The following is an 18,003-nucleotide window of genomic DNA, read 5'->3' as shown; positions in this document are numbered from 1 at the left end:
ACTAAGAAAAACTACTTGTTACTGCTGCCTTGATAAAATTAGATTTATGCTACACCATTATCAAAGGTAAACAAAAGCAAAAGGAATTAAGTTACCCTGGTCTGCAGAAGCAGCTGCTCAGTTTAATCAAGCTGAAGGTCCAAGTGCCCCAACACAACCTCAAGCAACTCAGCTTCACCAAGGTAGTACAAACCCTCTGGCCTGTTACTGGCAGTGGCAATGACAGGTTAGTGGGCTGCATGGCTGCTCTGTTTTTTCCACTCCAGTCATCAGTTACTTTAAGGTTTTACCAAAATTCTACAAAGATCTCTATTGCATCTTTATAATTTTCAGAAAGTACTTAATGTACCTGTTTGTGCTTCTCCAGACTAATAAGCTGACATTTCATTTTCACTGGATATGCTATAAGAAGTCAGAACCATATAAAGAGGAATGCTGTTGTACTTTACATTATGATTCTACAGTGTGGCAGTTTAAATTTTAAATTTTAGCATCACCTACAGAAAATATTGCCATCATTTCTAGAAATGTGGAAGTGATTTCCAAATTCAGGGCAGGAATTAAGAAAGTTTTTAAAGTCTTCACGTGAACCCAATGGGGAACCACTTACTGTAGAGGCATCAAATATTTGTAATCATTTTCCTTGCGAAACAGGAAGGTGAAAGCCTGTACAGTTTACACCAGTATGTTGTTGGGAAACTGATTTAAAACCTACAGGCTATGACATCTTCATGAAATTCCAGAGTCATACAAAACACATCCTATTTATGGTTCATATGTAAATGAACACTTTCAGACTCTCTTCAGTACCAGCTGTGTAGTTCAAGATTCAGCAATTCAGTACATTTCACAACAACCAGTGAAAAATGAATTGGAGATCCCCCCCCACCCCGGGAGAAACTCTTAAGGCCATACAGTAGGTGAAAACTGGCAAGGCAGCTGGGATTGATGGAATCCCACCTGAAGTCTAGAAGCATGGTGGCCAAGCACTCCATGCTAAATTTCACAAGTTTGTGGTGCGCTGCTGGGAATGAGGCAAACTACCATCAGACCCTTGTGACGCTGTCATCGTCACCTTGTACAAGAGGAAAGGAGATAAATCAGATTGTTCAAATTACCGAGGTATTACTCTGCTCTCCATTGCTGGTAAAATCCTTGCAAGAATTCTTTTGAACAGATTAATACCTGATATAGCAGAAGAACTTCTACCTGAAAGCCAATGTGGTTTCCGAGCCAACATAGGTACCACAGACATGGTATTTGTTCTCAGACAACTGCAAGAGAAGTGCAGAGAACAGAACAAAGGACTCTATGTTACCTTTGTTGATCTCACCAAGGCTTTCCATACTGTGAGAAGAGAAGGTCTGTGGCAGATTTTGGAACATTTAGGATGTCCCCCCATGTTCCTTAAAATGATCATCTTGCTTCATGAGGAGCAGTGCGGCCAAGTCAGATATGGCAATGCACTTTCTGAGCCCTTTCCTATAACCAGTGATGTGAAGCAAGGCTGCGTTCTTGCACCAATTTTATTCACAATCTTCTTCAGCGTGATGCTCCAAAGGGCCACAGCAGACCTCAATGAAGAAAACGGTGTCTACATTTGATATTGTACCAATGGAAGCCTTTTCAACCTAAGGCGACTGAAGGCCCACACTAAGACCTTAAATCATCTTGTCCGTGAGCTGCTTTATGCTGACTACGATGCCCTCGTCGCCCACACAGAAGTAGCTCTGTAGCATTTAACATCCTGCTTTGCAGAGGCTGCTGAGCTTTTTGGGCTGGAAGTCAGCTTGAAGAAGACAGAAGTTTTCTGTCAGCCTGCACGTCAGGAAGTCTCCCATCTCTCTGTTGGTGAAACAGAGCTCAAATCAGTTCAACAATTTAATTACCTGGGAAGCATCATCTCCTTGGACGGTAAGATTGATGCAGAAATAGACAAAGGTTAACAAAGGCATACAGAGCTTTTGGTAAACTCCATAAAAGAGTGTGGCAAAACAAACACCTGAAGAAAAGTACAAAGATCAGTGTTTACAGAGCCATTGTACTGTCTACTCTTTTATATGGATCTGAATCATGGGTCATTTACCGGCACCACTTGCATCTCTTAGAACGCTTCCATCAGCGCTGCCTCCGTACAATCCTAAACATCCACTGGACTGACTATGTGACCAACACGTCTGTCCTTGAACAGGCAGCAGTCCCAAGCATTGAGGCCATGCTGCTGAGAACACAGCTGCGTTGGGCAGGGCACATCTCCAGGATGCAGGACCATCGCCTCCCTAAGATCGTGCTCTATGGGGAACTTGCCACTGGCTGCCGCAAGAGAGGAGCCCCAAAGAGGAGATACAGGGACTACCTGAAACAATCCCTCAGCCTTGGCCATATTGATCACCACCATTGGTCTACCCTGGCCTCCAATCGGGAGGCCTGGAGACACACCATCTATAACGCTGCTGCTGCTTTTGAGAACACACGCAGGATCACCCTCGAGGAGAAAAGACAACACAGAAAGAATCGCGTCTTGTTGATATCACCTGGGGAATCTTTCTGCTGTGCCTTCTGCAACCAGACTTGTCTATCTTGCATTGGCCTTTTTAGCCATCAACGTGCTTGTAGCAAGCGTGGGTAGAACCCTTCTCAAATCTTCATTCGCCAAGCCTGAGCATGACAACAGCAAATCTAAAAGTAATTTAATAAATTGTGTAATTTTGCTTCAGAAATGATGCTGTCTTATCAAATAACACTTAGGCAAACAATATTGACAGTTCAACTGGATCATTTTACACCAAATCTATTACAATTTACTGTCTAATTATAAGACAGTCTTTGTCCTGTTTCTCAATATGTTGTCACTATTTGGCTCTGAAAATGGGAAAACCCACTGATAGAATCTGTTGTCTTCGTGGAAATCCATTCTCAAGTTTTTCTGAATTATCAGGTTAACTGCTTCACCCCCTGCTGCTCCCAGTTAAATAAGGAGAGGTTTTAAAATAAATGCATTCTCAAATCTTCTGCCCTGCTTTCTTCGCAACAGGCTGGGGATCCAATTTATCATTTAAGGTGTTACATCCAAAGAATTTTTATAGGTAAAAGGGAACATACTGTTAAATAACAATACAACACCTTCCTGAGATTCACAGTACGTGTTTCCCAGATGCGAATAGGGGAGACACAGAACAAGTCAATAGGGTGCCGAGGACTGGGAACAGTGGTATGGCCCTGGCACAGGAGTCCCTCTCCTCTGTCTCTTATGGATCTACTTGTGGATGGTTTCATCAGTTTTCCCATCACAGCTGCTTCCTTCTCCCTGTTTCATAGGCAAGTTCCCATTCACTTGTCCTGCATTTATCACCCTCAGTCCCAGCACAAGACCCAAGGTGGTCCCTTTTTGCTCTCCTTTTTTTCTCTAAATGGGAATTAACTATTTTTCCCTTGTACAATCAGTAAGATGCATCTTCTATGAAAAATTCATTCAAGTTGTTTTGATTCATGTGGCAGTGAAACTGATTTAATATTTTGCAAGTTAATATACTCCATAATTTTTTTTTTTTTTTTTTTTTACTTTGGTCAAATCTTAAGTTTAAGAGGAAATATCAAACAAGGTAATCTGGAGTGATAAATAGAGGACATCTGTTGCAGCATATGGTTTAACATAACAGCTGCATCGAACTTTTTCAGCAAGTCATCCTTTGGAAAAATTCAAGTGGACATATAATTTTGATGCCCTTGCCTAGATGATGGAGTATTAAAACGTTTGCAGTTTAAAACCACTTTGATATGTTTGCAATTTCCAACACAAAATACTTAAATTATATTTTGAATATAATTTATATATTCTAAATATATAAGCTATATAATTTTGTTTAGAAACAGATCAGAGTGTTTCACTTTTTTTTTTTGCAAAATGAAAGTTTAAGGATATGGTGAAACGTTCAGTCTATGATCAAATTACTTTTTTTTCTCTATGAACACTATTTCTTTAAAAATTTATTTAGTATTTTTAAGCTCAAAGGACAACCTCAATTTCTCCATCCCAGATAATCCTATTTTCAGTGCTATCTTTTTCCTAGGTAACAATCTGACTAGTAAGTGTTGTTTTTTTTTTTCTTTTTTTAGCAACTATACACTGAGTCTTTAATTTTGCACATAGATGCAACTTTATTGATAGGACTAACTTTCTAATTGGTTCTTATAAAAAAGGAGTTTTGTATTCAGAGATGTAATTTAATGATCAGCTTTCAGTATAGAATTTTTATTGTCTGTATTAAAATCTGTTATCAAACATATATTTTGATTTTGGGTGCAAGAAAAGAATTATTCAGTAAAATATGTAAGCACTGAAAAAAAAAATCTTTACATTCATATATCCATCCTCATTTGATTTCTTTGTTTTTTTAATAAATATTTAATTGGGAATGGTATTGCTGTTAGTCATGTATTAGGATAAAGTTTTATTTGAAAGCAGTTGATTTATATTTTTCTGCATTTCTCTCACTTAGGATAAATTGCTTTTGGTGTGGCTTCTGTGTCTTATAGGACCTTTTTAATTTTATCAGCTAGAATGCAAGTTAGGCAGGAACCACTGAACTTTCCACAGTAACTTAAATCAACTCTTGTAGTAATTCCTCTACTGTTTAACATGAAATCTAATAGCTGTCTAATTTTCTTGTCTGACAGTTCTTCCTTATGTGTTAATTTGAAGTGTACAGCAGAAAGAGAGGAGCAACCTTAGGTCAAAAATTCAGTCCCATGAGATGAATACAGACTTTTTTAGTAATGCAATAGCATTTGGACAGAATTTAGTTTTAAGCAATATTAAAATTGGTCCCTCCTTTTTGTTTTAATTAAATCTGTAATTTTGGAGATGTAATTTTGAAATGAAAAGAGCAATAATTGAGAAAGAAAAAGTTAGTTTTTCAGAGGAAATGTTTATATTCTTTATACCATATGTAATGTATACTTATATGTAGTCAAGATCAAACTGTGTTTGTAAATAAGCAACAAAAACCCAACCACAGTAATCCTTCTCCTCTGTGGAAGCTTTTCATAGAATCACAGAATCAGATGGATTGGAAAGGACCTCTGTGATCTTCAAGTCCAACCTTTGATCCGCTACCACCATGGTTACTAGACTATGGCACTAAGTGCCACATCCAGTCTCATCTTAAAAACCTCAAGGGACAGAGCATCCACCGCTTCCCTGGGCAGCCCATTCCAATGCCTGATTATCCTCTCTGTAAAGAATTTCTTCCTAAATTTGTAAGGCTATGAATGTTTCCAAAGGGAAAAAAATTCTTTTCACTGCAGCTTTCCTCAGTGTTCCCTAAGTTTTTGTCTGTTATGACTTTTACTGAAAGCTGGTCTTTCTCAATGTGGACTTTTCCTACATCAGCTTATACACAGATAGAAAACCACCTCTGCATGTAAATAAGTGAATTAAAGGAAGGCATGCATAGGTATTCACTCACCAAATAAAAAAGTATTTCAAGAAAATTGGTGAAAATTCCTTATCTGTTATGCCAATTTTAAACTTATTTTCACGGTGTTCTTTTAAGGAGCTGCCTTATGAGCTGTGAGTTGTTCAGGTGCCAGAATTCAAATCAGCCACTTTTTGTTTCCTACAGAAAATCTGTTATCAAGCCAGTTCCTCACCTTGACGGTTGAGCTGGTTGTAAAGTCTTATTGCACTTTATATTAAGAAATGTTGTAGCTGATATTCAACATATCTGCAGCAGAAGCTCTGTAATATATTGGGAGCCCACATCTGCTGCCAGGGAGTGGATCCAGCTCTGCAGAGCAGCCTTACAGTTACAGTGGGGGCTCCCAGTGCCAACGCTGCCAGCAAATGACTATTCTAGCACTTGAGAGCTCGGGGTAGAAAATGCTTTTCCTAAAGACTCCAGCAAAAGATCCCTTGTGCTTGGCTTCTGTGCAGAGTATTTAGCACTTAGATTTCAATCTTAATTGTCATGTTCATGAGGGAGACTCCCTGTAGTATCCCTGTGCCTTCAGCATATAAACAAAAAAGCCTGCCAATGCTCTGTTCACTCTTCCTGGGATGCAACCTCCCAGCAGTCTCAAATGGTTTTCTGCATCAGTCCATGACCGAACCATTGAATTATGATGGAAAAGAAAAACCTGGATGTGTTGAAAGACCCTGGATTTTTATATTTACAAAGAATATTAAATAAGCAAAACCATAATATAAATTTCAGGTTGACTTAAACATCCCTTATTGAGAAGAATCAAAGTCTTGTTTCTCCTTATAATATTCATTTACTTACAATCTCTTTATCATATCATTTATTTTGGCAAGTTCATCTTTTGCAGCACAGTAAAATATATGTATAGTGGCAGTGTGGTAGGGGTAATGCTTTTTGGAAAAGATGACTTGTCTAGTTTCTTGATTTCCATTTATATTTGTAGTCTAAGTTGTTCTTGGAGGTTTGTTTATACATATAAAAGTCATGATTTGAGTTAGCATTAAATCATGCACTAAATAATTGGTTAGACTTCCCTGATTTTGCATGTGCTCCCTTACTAGGATAATATTCATTGCATAGAAGTCTATGATCTCTGCTTTTTCAACTTTGAATGGAATAAGGATAGCATGTGGTTATCAGGTCTTCAGTTATATCTGGCTGTAGATATACATATGTGAGTACCAGTTTGACTAAAGCACTGGAAAAAATGCATTGAAGTGTTTAATCAGGATGAGTTTTAGCTACAGCATGATTCAGACATTATGACATTTTGACTGAGACTGCTCTATTAAATTTATAAATATTTTGCTCTGATTCTTTAGGGTAAGTGATGTGGTATCTATTGTGATAGCTTAAAGTAATTTATGTATGAAGGACTGCTGTTTCTAAGCTGAAAGTATGGCTTTGTCTGTTTAGTAGTAGTAACATCTCATCAGTCTGGACTGTGCTTTTAAAAGGGTTTGTCCTATTTTCAATTTTCTGGAGTTTGTCTAAGAGAAAGTTAAATAAAAACTTCTGTGGTTCTCTGTTCTCTCAGTTCCCTCTTCCAGTGGCAACAAACCTAAATTGCCTTAATAGATTTTAGAATCTATGTGCAGTTTTCTTTATGAACTATAACTGTGCAGTTATGTCTTTTAGAAGGACAATTACAAATTGTCTTCAAATTTCTTCCAAATTTATAACCACTTTTTGAATTTGATTGTTGTTGTCTGTGAAAGACCTTCTTAAAAAAGGTGATTTACATTTAATGTGATAAATAACCTGTTGACCATAGCAGACACATATCCTCTGATAAGCTACTCCAGAAGATGTAACTTGATGCAGTAAGATCTCGACAGCAAGCGTTCCTGTACACTCCTCTAAAAAAGTCCTTCATCTGGTATTTGCTAGACTGGTAATTGATACTCCGATCCAAAATCCATCTTCCAACTGGAACCAACTGAATACTTTCAATACCAGTTTCTCCTCAGTTTTAAGCTTAAAATGGGATTGCAAGATGCTTTTTCACTGTATTTCAAGTTGTTATATGTAAGGGTGAAAAACTTTAACCTGTGAATAGAGATATGTTCAATCTGGTGTAGCTGTTTTTCTCTTTCTGCAAAGCATCCAATACAATCTAAAGTGATCTGCAAATGGGGACACAAAATGCCTACTCTGAATGCCTCACAGCTTTAAAAGAGAGAAGGAGATAATATACTATGAATGCAAGTGATTAAGTAAGAGATGTTCAACTCTGATTTATTCTTTATTTCGTATCTCTTACGAGAGTCAGTCTGCAAATGCTAAACTGTTGAGTTGGACTAGTGAGTTGCTGGGTTAATAGCTCTCTTCCCATACATATACAGCAGGCTGAGTCCCACCTTTTATCAAGAGTCACTGGTGAGTCCAGTTCCTTCCCTTCCTGGGAGCGTCTGATGACATGTAGATTCTTTAGAGGGCAGTCAACACACCTCTGAGGCTGTTGGCAGATTTGCTTGTTGTGTTCAGAAACCCAGTTCAGTCAGGGCTTTCAGAGTAAGGTGTCAAATGTCTCAGTAACCAGCTTTTTACTGTAGTCTTAAAGTGTATGTCATATGTGCATTCTTGAAAAATGTGTTCATAGTCATGTGGTGAACAAGTAGTTTCATAATGCAAAGTGCCTTGGGTAAAAGATTTATTTTATTGTCACTCTCTCCTGCAAAGTCATCATCTCAGACCCCACATAAATCTAGCTCCAGGTCATCCTCATCCCAAACAATGGGAAGTGAATTGCCAGTGCCCTTTCATAACTGCAAATCCTTAATTAAGGAAGGTAACAATGAGGCTTGTAGAATGCCAACCTCAGCAAGTAGCAGACTTACTGCTTGTAAGAATAAATTTTAACTTCTCAGAAGAAAATTGGTGGCTTTTTTCATTCATGTGGTCGGTAGTATTCGGTCTTAAAAATTAGATAAAACTCGTTGTTCTGGGGTGGAAGAAGATTATCTCACACCTTAAAACTGTGAGGAGCAAAAATTTTGAAGCTGGCACCAGGCTTACTGGGCAGTGCCATTTTGCTTGATTCTGCCTTGACTTCAAAACATTTTAGGAGAAGGTAGAATTATAGCTGTTTTAGTCTGGTGATCCTATTAGACTCTTACTCCAAAGGTTTAATTTCCGGTTTGTGAAACCAGAGAGAAGGAGGGCTTAGATAATATTTCTGGGCATCTCCACTGTTCCTCAGTACCAACTTACCATGGTGTTTATGTGAGTTTGCTTTTAATTAGCAAGAACTTGAAGTGAATAGAAAATACTGTAGACATACACATTTTTAAGCATTTTCCTAGACAGGTCTCTTGTGTTCACTTCTTTTATATTCTTTTCTGCTTTTCGAGTTCATGACTAGCTCTTGAAGCCCAAAATACTGGGTTTTTTGCCATCAAAGCACTCTGCTGCTTCACTTTCAAAACAGGACTTCTTCACAAAGGTGCAGCACCTTGTCTTGCATAAGAACTAAGTTAAACCCAAAAAGGGGAAAGATTTGCATTCTGAATCTTTGCTTTTATACCATGCATATCATTTATGTCTGTCTAGATAAATGTAGAAAAAAAAAAAAAAAGCAACCACATTGTTGTTTTTACTAACTAAAACCAGCAAAAAGCTAGGTATTTCAATAATAGAAGATGTACCAATAATGCTTGACAAGAACAGGTCATGAAAAATGAGTATAAATGTGTTTATGAAGGTCCTTTAAATGTGGAATTCCTTTTCAAAAAGACATTCAGAACAAAATTTAAACAAAGGCTCTTTTCTTTAAAAATTAGCAATTCTTAAATGAAAATAAGAACAGTATTCTTATTTCTGCTTTTTTTTTCTGGTCTATAGGTAAAGTCTCTCTGCCTTATGTGGATTATTTTAATGTGGTTGTTTTATTAGAATGCTGATCAATTTTTTTTCCATTAAACTGCATAATCAGTCATCTTTGCAGACAGTTCCATATAAAATAATTTAAACATGAAATTGTATAACTGCAGTTAATTTTAAAGGGAAACCCAAAAACGTAGGTTGATTCCTGTTAATTACACTGCTCTGTCAAACCACAGAATGCTAAAGAAAGCCTTGAGCAAGTGGTGTTCTTGCTGCTTATATTTATAAATGTCTGACTCCATGTTCCTAAGGTCTTCCTTAAACATTTTCCACTCCCTACCACTCACTTGCACTTTCTTGTAATGTTCATACTTGTAACAACCTATATACAATGATGATGATAATGATTTTTCTCCTTTGGTTGAACACTTGATAGACATAAAGTCAAAACTCATTTTTGCCACTCAAGGTCAGGTATGGGGCCAAGGTACTGTCATTTTGGAAGGAGACTAGGGAGGACTAAGTTTGGTTTCTAGAGAAGAGGACAGGTGTTGACCAGGGGAGGGTGATGAAAAGGCAGGCTTGCTCTTCCAGCTGCTCCTACAAGGATACCGGCCTAAAATAAAGACCATTGGTTCTTCAGAACCACATATTGCCCTCCAGCTTCCCCAAGCACTAGTAGCTGCCCTGCAGCAGCAGGCTCTTGGCACAGCACAAAAATCAAATGTGCTTTCTCAGCAAATACACAAATATATACATAGTAGTGGAAAGCAGGGTGTCTTTTGCTCCCAACAATTTTTTGCCTGCTTTCTGTAATACACATCTGCAGTGACCTTGATCTTTGCAGAAATCATGCTTTGGCTCTTGATTTCTCTTCCTTTTCTTTGACACATTATGAATTGAAGGAGAAGGGGGTTTGTTTTTTTTAAACTTTTATAAATATCCTTGTGAGTTGCACCATTAAGCTTGTCTCTGTATAAAACCAATAGTTGTCTGTACATTTGTGTAGTAAAATATTTAAAAAATAAAAAAGTTACTTTTTGAAGGCTTGGATAATACCATACTGCTGTATCAGGGTGTGGGGGAAGTCTTTTTGCTTGTAGTACCAACTAACCTAGACAGTTACTTGCATTACATTGAAGATCACAGGGTGGAGGTTTAGTTCTCTCAGTGTGTATTTATCAACAGTGAAAATTTTAGTATAAATCAGAACCTGTTTTCTACTATTTGTTTTTATTAATTTTACTTAGAAAGAAGATATCTGAAGACCAAGCCCTAAAAAGTTCTTTGTGATACTCCTTATTTCATGTGTGCTTCACAACCTGCGTAGGCCTAGATCATTACCAGCTGCTCAGTTTTTAGGCTTAGCTCTGAGAAATTTCCAGTGTTGCTCTGACTACATGTTGGGTATTCAAAGCTGTATTCCCACTGCAAAAGTGTGCATGTATCAGTCAACCTGTTTACATGTAGTCTGGTTTATTCTTGACAGAAACAGCCTAATTAAGCACACCAATGCTGTGAAATATATTGTTTTGGTTTGGGTTTTTTAATACAAAAACTATTTAAACTTTTTTTTTTTTAATGTTAATTATTAGTATTTTTATTTCTTTGTAGGAGTTCTCTGGAATCTGTCCTCCTGTGATGCACTGAAAATGCCAATCATCCAAGATGCCCTCGCAGTGTTGACCAATGCAGTGATCATCCCTCACTCTGGATGGGAAAACTCTCCACTCCAGGATGATCATAAAATACAGCTCCATTCATCACAGGTGCTGCGCAATGCCACAGGGTGCCTAAGGTGAGTACTGCAAAACATCTGCTTTACCTTGCTTTGGTTTGAAGTGATATTTCTTGTTCTTAAGCATCTGTAAAGTAAGTGATTGGTGTGTATGTCAGCAAAGTTGATGATTTTCAGTGATGTAAACTTAAAGTTAGAATTAAAAAAGATTAAAAATTAAAAAAAAAAAAAGATGCAGATCATTCAAAAACAATCTCTAGGAAGGCTGCTGGGGATTTTCTATTTTTCTTTTCTTAGCTGATTCCATCCAAGCTTGTATATTACAAACATTTTCTTCCTTTAGATTTGTCCTGTTTCCCCAATTGCTTAAGTGAAGTCAGGTATGTTCTCACTATTATACCCAATTTAATCAGCACAAAAAGTAATGAAGATGCTCACAAAAAGTAAAGTCTTAAAGTTCCAGATGCCATTGCTGTGGTTATGATAAATATATGAAGTAGATTTTTTTCTACTCTGTGAAGAAGAGAAATTAATTTCAATAAAAGACCAACCAGTTTAACATTGTCCAACTGGAAGACTTAAATAGATCTTTAACAAGTATGATAATTATTTATGTTTATAATTGTATGCCAAATGTGTATATGCAGTGCCAAGGTGCATTTATATAAATATGTGCAATTTGATCTGTCCATTCCTAAAAGTCCTGTAAACATGAAAATGAAAATACGATGAGTAAAAAGAGTTTTGGTTTTGACAAAATCTTATTAAAGTATTGAGTCATAGCAACTTCTGAATTCCAATGCATATAATTTTCTAGAAATATTTTATGATATTAGCCAAGTTCTTTCAAGCATCAATTTTTTTCTCCAGGTATATTGGAGAAAATAATCTGTAATCAATCTCAGAGACACATAAATTGATTAGTTAATATTTTTACATACATCACAGGAAATTACACAGGGAATAGTATGTATCAGTAATACAATCTATGTTGTATTCTGCAGCCAAAGCTGAACAGTTAAATTAAAAAAAAATAAACTGATAGGAGGCAAAGTAGAATAGTATCTTTTACATATCTGTAGCAAGCACATTTTTGTCTTTGTAGCCTTTCATCAAACAAAATTTCTCCCTTTCCAAAGTAGTATTTGAAAAGTTTAAGGGAAAAAGTAATAAATATTATCGGTGGTTTATATGTAATCAGAATAGAATGAAAGATAGAAGGTAATAACTTATATGCTGCAAATATGCTTGCATTGGACAACGCATATGTGATTATGTGAATACCAGCTATCTTGGGGTATATGACTGAAGCCAGGTATTGGTATCTGAGTTGTATTGACTTTGAAATGAGTATTGCATTCAAATCATAGGAAAAAAAGTTGTTCAAATCGCTGTGACAGAAGTTATTTCATAAATACCTGTGCCACATTATACGTCTCACCTTTCCAATGTTTAACATATCTCAGTTAAAGAGCTGCCTCTGAAAAGAAGCATCTGTTATAAATTTGGGGCTTCACAGCACCCCTTCTCTGACTGTGTCTGATGTTGATCTCCCCACACTGTAAGCTCCATCTTCCTGTTAATTATTCCCAACTGCTTCTCAGGGACTGATTCTCATCCCTGATCTTGCAAATCTCAGTTCTTCCTACCTCATGGTTGATGGATTCATTTGCACATTGGTCTTGAAATCTTTCTTCTTTCTTTTTTTTTTTTTTCTTGTGAGTGTATGTGCACGCCCATTTGCAAACTGATGTGAGCTTACTGTAGCCTGCATTCTGAGTCAGCCTGAGGACTTGGGGCCACATGAGAATGGTACGTTGCCTAATCTAATACACACTGCTTTGCAGCAAGGCTTACTACCAAGTGCTTGATGGTATGCTGTCATAGCAGAATGGCTTCTGGTCAGCTCGTGCAAAATAAGCTCATATCTGCCTGCAAAAGACTGTGCATATTATAACTCTTGAGTCTTTCCCAGATAGCTGTGGCAGCAGCTCAAATGATGTCCTGAGCAGGTTGGTCTTCCTTCTAAAACTAGGCCCTTCAATCGTAGTATGGCTTTTTAATATCTTTGTAATATCAAACCCTTCCTGTTTCCCAAAGGCATCTTTATGTCCTCTCTAATGGCTTCAGATATTTATTTGGCCTCCATCCATCTTATTAAGTTAGTTTCATCCCACTGAGTTTGTATGGATGCTCTTTGGCAGAGCCAGAACGTTTGGAGAGGGTTGAAACTTACTACTGCTTCACACCAGCAGGAACTTTCTTGTTTACTTTTCCCCAGTTGCTGTTGAAGATAGCTCTCTCTAAGCAAAATGTCAAGTCTGAGTTTTTACAAGAGACAAAAGTGGAAGCTGACCTCTGAGACAGTAACTAGATTCTTCTGTTGAATTCATGTAATATAATAGGACTGTTAGCTGGTGGAAACCGTGAATGGCAGAAAAAAATATCATAAAGTTCTGTGGAGGTGATTGGAGTCTTGCATACTCCATTCTGATAGTACTTTAGCTGGCATTTCTTAAATACCCACCACCCTTAATAAATTGAACAGCTCTCACACTTTCCACTTGGGACTTGGCACAGGTTTTGCATTTCCATTTAAAGATCTCACTTGACAAGGGAAGTAAATCAAGAAGATGTAATGTGATTGCTGGCTGAGATAGTGTTGTGTTTATCTGGTAAATGGGAAGTCCATTGTCATCTTCCATAGGAGAATTTTTTCTAAGACTCTGGGGTTTTTTTTGTCCTGTGCTGTTTTCTTTTTCTGCTTTTGCTAGAGCTCATTTTTGAGGGGACACAATTAAAATTCAGTTGTATCAGATTATCAGTGACAATGCTCAGTATCAGAGGAAGAATAGTGCTATTGAGCATACTTGACAAATGGTTCTGAATATGTAATATTAACAGACTTTAGAGACATCAGGTTGTACTACATATGTTTAATGCTAGTAAATATGCCAGCAGGATTTGTGTTTGGATTTTAATCAGTCTTCTGTGACTTTGTCTGTGTATTCACTGCTGAAAACTTTAAATGATGAGAGGTGCTGTAATATAATCTCTCCCATATGCAATGATAATAAGTAGTTTGCATTGGCCATTATGCAGGAAGAGTCAGATCTGTTTTGTGATTTTTTTCACTACACACTATTATTCTTTCTGGTGATCTTTACCTTTCTCCATTTGATGAGAATTTCTTACGCATTTGCAATTAAAAAGTTGGTTATTATCGATAATTTTTAGTATCCTTGTCTGCTCATTCATTTTCTTTTCTAACCAGTTATAGATTACAACTAATCTATAACTCTAGTCACCCAGTATTCCAGCTGAAATCATTATGAGATCATATGAAAGACAGCAGCAGCATCAGACCCCCTTTTCTTGTTATTTTCTCTATTCCTTAAAGATGTTATTTAAAAACTGCACTTTGCATACTTTTCTGATTTGAAAAAATAGTTTTAATACAATATTGTAGTAATTAATTTTACATAGCTTGAATGCTTTGAAATTGTTTAGATAATTCAAAGATCTAAATACAGCATTATACCTATCATTTATACATTTAAATATTCATCTTTCATAAATTGCCAGACCTCAATGTGACATGTGTTGGAGTAAGCACCCAGTTTACTTGCCTCCCCACCGTGATGCTAGTACCTTACCTCATTAAACTCTAGTAAAGTTTGACTTCTTTTTTTTTTTCCTTTTGGATTTCAACTGTGACTGTGTTATTTGTGCTCGGGAAATACTGTATCTTTGGTTTATAGTTTCTGATTCACTTATTAGGGATGATCAGGTGAAAACTGAATTTAAAATCTCAGTTGTTTATTGGGGGGGGTTAAAATCCTTAATCAGAAATTTAAAAAGCAACAGTAGAGACATTGCATAACATTGTCTTAACCTGAAACTTCAGGATTACTTATCATAAGATTATAGATCCCTGTCCAGAGACTTATCTGAAAAAAGTCCCAGGCAAAAATATTTTCAAGAGTATTTGTCCTGATGTACAATCTGGTGGAACCTTGTTTTTCTCCAAATTTAAAATGAATTTGAGTTAACAGAATATTATCTGAGGACTTTAAAGAATTTTAAGACTTTACTGGTTTACAATTCTAATCTGGGTTCAGATGCAAAAACATAAAATAATTTTTCTTCCATGTTCTATTTAATTTTTCATCATACTGTGAAACTTTAGGGGCAATTTAAAAATTGTAGACCTATTAAAATACTTATCTTCACACCATTAGTTGATTAGAAACTGAATGGGAGAATCATTCAAGTAGTTTTTTTTGTTTATAAAGCCCCATACCTTTTCGGTTTTCATATTTCATACTGTCTTACTTGTAAAACCTTTCACAAAATAGCTTTAATTATTTTTCAACTGAATAAATATGTAGCAAGCTCCCGGAGTAGAACAACATAGGAGGAAAGTGGTTTTAAACCATGAATTGAGTATAACTGACCCAGTAATATTTTCTGAATAGATCAGCTTATAGAAGGAAAAAAATTGCCTTATTAAAACAATTTGTGTTATCTGTGAAGCCTGGGTATCAAATGTTTTTAACTGATTTATGTGTGAATGATCCATTTCACAAACATATACAGCTAATGCATTTTTCTCACCATCTTATTTCTCCTCCAGTTCTCTTCTAAGCATCCAAAGTCTATCAGTTCCTATTTTTAGGACCTTCTGTAATCTGTTTTGAATAGAACATTCTGCTACATACTGACAAAATAAGACACGAGGGCAGCTTAAAATAAATAGCACAGACTGTATTATTTATCATCTGATTAGCTTCTTAAAAAAACATACATGAAGACACATATGTATATATGAAACTTGTTTCTGAAAAGACTGAAATGATACATATATGTATGTGCATGTGTATATGTGTGTTTATGTGTATATACATTCAGATATAGAAAGGCTGGTTGTGGAAGCTGCAAAACCTTTCTGTCTTTACTGATTGGTGCAAGCTCTGAATATTTTCTGTTGAGCTTAAATGGAGATGGTTTCATTCAGTAGGTCCAAGACCTTTGCTGCTGATTTTATGATACTTCTCCTATTAACAAAACAGTCACATTTTGTCCATCCCTCTGGATTCTGTGGTGGATATAGGCATGTTGAACTTACCAACCCATCTCAATACTTATTATGCTTTTCTAGAGCCCAGGAGCTCTTCTAAGGCTGACCTTGCCATTTTGTCCAAAGCCCACACTTTCTGTTAGAAAGAAGCCTGTCAGAATCCAAAGTTAGGACAAAACTCAAATTAATTGTGTGTTTTCACCTGGAGCCTACTCAAGGGAGGGATATTTACTACAAGCAGTTCCAGCAAGCAAGAGGCATGGGAGAGAGAAAACTTCCTAGAGAGATACTGGGACAGGTTTATCTATTTCCAAATCCAAACCTGCATTTTTTCCTCCTCTTAACCCCTTCAAATCCAGTCTTATCATGCAGAAAGGAGTGATCACCATGGTTCTTGTCTTTTTAATACATTTTGAGCTATTAAAATTACAAAGCTGGTGTAATAACATGCAAGAATAATCAGATCAGAAGATTTGATGGCAAGTATCTAGCTTCTTTATGTGAAGGTATATGTGCTGAAATACATTGTAATTTGCATAATCTACCAAGTGGCACACCACTAATAAATTTAACACCATTTGGCCATAACTACAATGTTGAATCACGTTAGAGAGTTCCTAAGCTTCAGGGTTATACTGGCAATACTGATGTGTCCATTGTGGAAAAGCACACGTGCTCCTGAGAGCTCTCCTCATCTCGGGAATTTCTCTGGGACCTGGAGCTGGAAGACAGTGCAGAGGAAGGCCTTATCAAGAAATCAAGGAAAAGCTTAACTTTAATGCCTTGGGTTTTGCAACATTCAATCCCTTTTCACTAAAACTTAAATTCTTAATTAAATTGTATAATTTTTGCATCTGGGTCCCAGCAATTCCAAGCTGTGGAGAACACGGAGGGGGGCTAGTGTCAACTTTCCGTTATTTTGAGGAAACTGAGAAGGTTCCTTGACATGTACTGTACAAATAACTACCAGGTAATTTCCAATTTAATGTAGAAGAAGGTATCTTGATCACAATTTCTACACCTTGTCTTCCCAGGTTAAAGCTGAACGGCATATTGCTTACTTTTAAATGTATTTGCTCAGAAGTTCTCTATTACTTGTAGATGATGAATTTAAAAAAAAATCTTTCTGCTAAGGTTGATAGTGCCTCCCATAGTATTATATAGGAACATAGTTCACATGAAGGAAAATGAGTTGAACTGCTGTTTCTTGTCTTTTAAAATAATACAGAAAGGAGTAAACTCTTAAGGTGCATTTGCCTAATGGCAGGTATTTTAAGCAGTGAATCAAAGATTCATAGAATATTTTGGGTTGTAAGGGACCCTAAAGGTAATCTAGTTCCAACCCTCCTGCAGGGACACTTTCCTTTGACCTTTGACCAGGTTGCTCAAAGCCACACCCAAACTGGTCTTGAACGCTTCCAGGGATGGGACATCCACCACTTCTCTAGGCAACCTGTTCCAGTGCCTCACCATGCTCACATTAAAGAATTGCCTCCTAACATCTTGTCTAAATCTCCCCTTTCTTGTTTTGAAATTGTTCCCCCTTGTCCTATTGCTATCAGCCTATGTAAAAAGTCGATCTCCGTATTTTTTATAAAACCCTCTTTAATTTCTGAAAGGCCACAATGAGGCCTCCCTGGAACCTTCTCTTCTCCAGGCTGAACAGACACAGCTCCCTCAGCCTATCCACATAGGAGAAATGCTCCAGTTCTCTGAATGAGGGGATGTCAATATAAGATCCTAATTTTTAGAGGCTCTTGAGTATTTCTCGACTATCACTGACTTACCAGGTCTGAAAATCATTTGTAGTTTTGATGATATTGATAATGAGTTTGAATGTCAAATTTCAGGCACCCCGATGCAAAAACTTTCAGACA

The 18,003-nt window shown here is 36.8% G+C and overlaps 1 protein-coding gene across 14 annotated transcripts in view; it reads left to right on the top strand.

Annotated features, from left to right (window-relative positions):
• The window catches only part of CTNND2 (catenin delta 2), a 644,208-nt gene that overhangs the window by 504,565 nt on the left and 121,640 nt on the right, over positions 1–18,003 (top strand). For all 14 annotated transcript variants that reach the window (XR_003571787.1, XM_027889023.1, XM_027889022.1 and 11 more), the window contains one exon: positions 10,923–11,106. Coding sequence is in view for 13 of the 14 variants with exons in the window: in XM_027889023.1 (XP_027744824.1) it covers positions 10,923–11,106 (184 nt within the window). In the remaining variant the exon portion in view is untranslated. The remainder of the gene's footprint in view (positions 1–10,922; positions 11,107–18,003) is intronic.

This window comes from Empidonax traillii, unplaced genomic scaffold (genome assembly GCF_003031625.1).
Source record: "Empidonax traillii isolate 1590-97213 ecotype Southwest subspecies unplaced genomic scaffold, ASM303162v1 scaffold249:size1902748, whole genome shotgun sequence".
NCBI classification, from domain to species: domain Eukaryota; kingdom Metazoa; phylum Chordata; class Aves; order Passeriformes; family Tyrannidae; genus Empidonax; species Empidonax traillii.
Note: the sequence above shows the minus strand (reverse complement) of the source record. Positions and strands in the feature narration are given on the sequence as shown.